Raw genomic sequence first — 4045 nt, 5'->3', positions numbered from 1 at the left:
GGGCATGGAATCTCCCGGACCTTGCAATAGACAACTTTCTTGAATGAATTGACACCTTCATTAATAATCATTAAGTACAAAAATTGAAAGAGTGGGTGCCCGGTGAGCCAACTTGTGGCTAAGGGCTTTGATGACTCTTTGAATAAACAATCTTTTGTTTAATATAATTTACACTTTTATTAATGGCAATGACTTTATCTTTCTTCATATTGTTATATTGTGATATACTATTGTTGTTTTGATAAAGACCTTGAATATACTATAGTGTATGAAAGATGTGGTAGAACATGGAGATGTCTATCATGAAACACATCTTATAGTCACTGTATATTCTAAACTGTTCCTAGTCGATTGAGCCGTCCGATAATAAGGATAAGGATCGCTCGAGTTTGAGACTAGCATTTGCGATGCAGAGTACCACATTTCATTGGTAAGGAACATAGAGATGTTCGAAGCATGCAAATGGATATTCATACGATGAATGATCGAACTACCCTATCCGGACTTTCCAAGTGGTTATCACTTATCGAGTGGATAAAGTCCGCGGTTTTGGTTGTACACCATTAGTCCTTACTACTTGAAACATCATTGAGACTCTATATGCTAGTACTGTGCTTTGACTCGTTTACCGACTCTATTGGGGTCATCAGGTGTCGGGATTGGGTACAGTTACAACACATATAGGAGTCGATGCTTTGTTGTCAAGGATTCACCACATACTTGCGAGTGTGGATATCCTATGCGATCTGAGGAGATATTAGTGTGACGAATCTCTGGCTAGAGTACATGATGTGTTTTAAGAAATGGTTTCTTAGTAACACATGCGATGTCACTATTTGATCTTCAAGATGTATTGCATAGTTATCGAATCTCGAACGACTCTCGATATACCAATGGTTGTTGATTCGATCGGGATATATGGATGAAGGGACCGTACTGTACGCTAACCAAAATCTATTGGTTCTTGCAGGCACTATCAGTGATACCTAGGGAATCATGGGGCGATGTTGCTAGGCGCTCATACCATGATTCGATGGGCAAGTTGGAAATTGTTGTTCCGAGTCACAAGGAGTTGTGAGCCCACGGCTAGCTGTATCCCTGAACCATTGAGGGTCACACAGAGTAATGGATTTTTAATCCCCGTTGAGATAGTTAAATTTAAAGAGTTAAATTTAATGAACAAAGAAGTTGGACTTCTTAATTATGAGTAGAGGAGTAAGATTTCCTAAAATGACATAGGGATGGGATTCAGAAAAATTTATCTTGACTTTAAAAGGTGCAGAAATGGTTTCTGTGCACATTGGTGAAATCGGTTTATCAATCGGAGTCATGATGAATTTTATATTAATTTCTGAACGTGCGGGCTTTGCTTGTCGGGCTTGAACTTATGACTAATGGGCCCTAAGCTGTTAGCGGCCTACATTATAAATAAGTTATTGCAGTACAGAAATTAGACACAACAGGTCACAAAATTTTCGAAAAACCCTAGTGATTTTCCTCTGAAGTGGCCGACCCCCTCTCCCCTATGCTCGGTAAAATCCAGTCTGTGAATTTTGAATTACAGTCTGGTTTAACGGATCAAATTCATTAATCTCTTCGTAGAAACTTCTGATAGATTTTCTAGTGCAATCTATCAGAGGGATTAAATATCCGTTCGTGGACCTGATTGAAGAACAGTTCGTCCATCAGTTCCAGGGATATACAACAAGAGCAGAGAAATCTGTTGGTGTCCAAAATCTCGATTCGAGATTAAAGGTAAAAATTTATAATTGTTATTTAATTTTTACACACACACAATTTAATCGTAAGGTTGATACCCATTATGGAATCGTTCCATATAAAATTTTAAACTTCCGCTGCACCGGGTATCAATCCTGATTGATCTGATCGCCGCGTTCTCCAACAAAAATTAAACAAAATATTTCTTCAAGTGTAATACATTCCAAGGTCGTTTGAGGAGCCGTCCCTGACCATCTTGCAGGTACCAAGTATTAGCACTGACTTTTCTGATAAGTTTGTACGGCCCCTCCCATCGGGCATCTAACTTCCCCACTTCCCCTGCTGGATTAACCCTTTTCAACACAAACTCCCCTTCTTGGAATTCCCGGGGCTTGAATTTTCTATTATAGGCTCTCATCACCCGAGCTCTATAGGCCTCCATTCTGCGAGCTTCTTTCTCCCTTCGCTCTTCAATGAGATCCAATTCTTGTGCCCGGGCCCCTTCTTCTATATCCTCATATGCCTTAATTCGAGCTGAAGGCTGTCCAATTTCTACTAGCAGAATAGCCTCCGAACCATATACCAGGCTAAAAGCTGATTCCTGTGTAGCAGTATGAGGAGTGGTTCGATAGGCCCACAACACACTCGGGATCTCCTCTACCCAGTCCTTCCCCATTCCATGCAACCGAGCCTACAAAGATCGAACAATAGTACGGTTGGTTACCTCTGTTTGACCGTTACTTTGAGGGTAGGCGACTGAGGTGAAGGCCTGCTTAATGTCCATCTCTGCACACCAATATGCCAATTTCTGCCCCTGAAATTGTCTGCCATTATCCGAGACCAACTTCCTTGGGAGCCCAAACCGGCATACTATATTCTTCCACAAAAACTTCATCACCTCGCCTTCTGTTATTTTTGCCAAAGGCTCCGCCTCCACCCATTTGGAAAAATAATCCACGGCTACCAGCAAGAATTTTTTATGTGCCCGGGCTTGTGAGAAAGGTCCTACTATGTCCAGACCCCATTGATCAAAAGGGCACGAGGCCCATACTGGCTTCAAATTACTTTCCAGGCTATGCTGCACATTGCCAAACCTTTGACATCCTTCACAAGACCGGGCAATTTTGGATGCATCCGTCTCCAAAGTGGGCCACCAGTACCCTGACAGCAGTACCCGTCGAGCCAGACTCATAGACCCTCCATGGTTTCCACAGCATCCCTCGTGCACTTCCTGCAAGACATATTCTGTTTCCCCTGTTGTTAAGCATTTGAACAAAGGGCCCTGATAGGAACGCATATACAGCCTACCCCCCAAGATAGCAAACCTGGGTGCCTATCTCCGCATATCCCGGGCTTGTCCTTTGTCTGCCGGAAGATCCCCAATGGTAAGATATTTGACCATCGGGGCCATCCATGTATCTTCTCGGACGACCGGCTCCAGGGCCTCTATGGCAGCCACCATTTCCCTCTGTACTAAAGATTCTTTACCATCATTTTCCCCAGTGACAGCTCTTTTAGCCAAGGCGTCTGCTTCCATATTTTCTTCCCGGGGTATCTGCTCTATACTCCATGTAATGAACCCGGCCCCGAGCTCTTCAATCACCTTACAATATTTTATCAATTTCTCCTCTCGGGTACAAAAGGTTTTCTTTACTTGCTGGACAACCAACTGCGAGTCAGAGTATATTATAATATGACTTACCCCGAATTCCCGAGCCTGTCTCATCCCAGCTATCACAGCCTCATATTCAGCTTCGTTGTTGGAGGCCTGGAAATCTAACTTCATGGATATTTTGATTTTCTCCTGGGTGGGTGAAACCAGGATGACTCCTACGCCTCTGCCTCCAACACCACTGGCTCCATCTACAAATACTCTCCATACTTCTTCCTGAACAAAAGTGGCCACCTCTGTCAAGAAATCGGATAGGGCCTGGGCTTTGATGGCCTTACGTGGCTGGTATTCAATGTCATATTCTCCTAACTCCACTGACCACTTTACGAGCCTCCCCGAGGCATCTGGATGAGTCATGATCCGCCCTAGGAGGCTATTAGTAAGGACAGTTACCGGGTGAGACAGGAAATAAGGTCTCAATTTCCGGGCTGTTATTACCAAAGCCAAAGCCATCTTCTCAATCTCTGTATATCTAACTTTTGCCCCCTTCAAAGAATGACTGACATAGTATACAGGCCTCTGATCTTCCTTTTCCTCCTTTATTAAAACAGTGCTGACCGCCCTCTCGGTAGTAGACAAATATATCCATAAACTTTCCCCCGGCTCAGGCTTAACCAGGATAGGCAAGCTATCCAAATGTTCCTTCAATTCCTG

General features: G+C 43.4%; 1 protein-coding gene across 1 annotated transcript; it reads right to left on the bottom strand.

Moving 5' to 3' along the window:
• Positions 1 to 1909: 1909 nt before the first annotated feature.
• On the bottom strand, positions 1910 to 2395 carry LOC140861432 (uncharacterized). Its single transcript, XM_073264451.1, has one exon. It carries the CDS (start codon positions 2393 to 2395, stop codon positions 1910 to 1912), a length of 486 nt encoding a protein of 161 aa, XP_073120552.1.
• Positions 2396 to 4045: the final 1650 nt, after the last annotated feature.

The sequence above is a fragment of the Henckelia pumila genome, chromosome 4 (genome assembly GCF_033568475.1).
Source record: "Henckelia pumila isolate YLH828 chromosome 4, ASM3356847v2, whole genome shotgun sequence".
In the NCBI taxonomy this organism is placed as follows: Eukaryota; Viridiplantae; Streptophyta; class Magnoliopsida; order Lamiales; family Gesneriaceae; genus Henckelia; species Henckelia pumila.
The sequence above is the reverse complement of the archived record's forward strand: the minus strand, read 5'-3'. Positions and strand labels throughout refer to the sequence as shown.

What these genes read in the sequence shown, in the direction of transcription:
- LOC140861432 (XM_073264451.1), bottom strand. Translation starts at nt 2,395, where the DNA reads ATGGGGAAGGACTGGGTAGAGGAGATCCCGAGTGTGTTGTGGGCCTAT.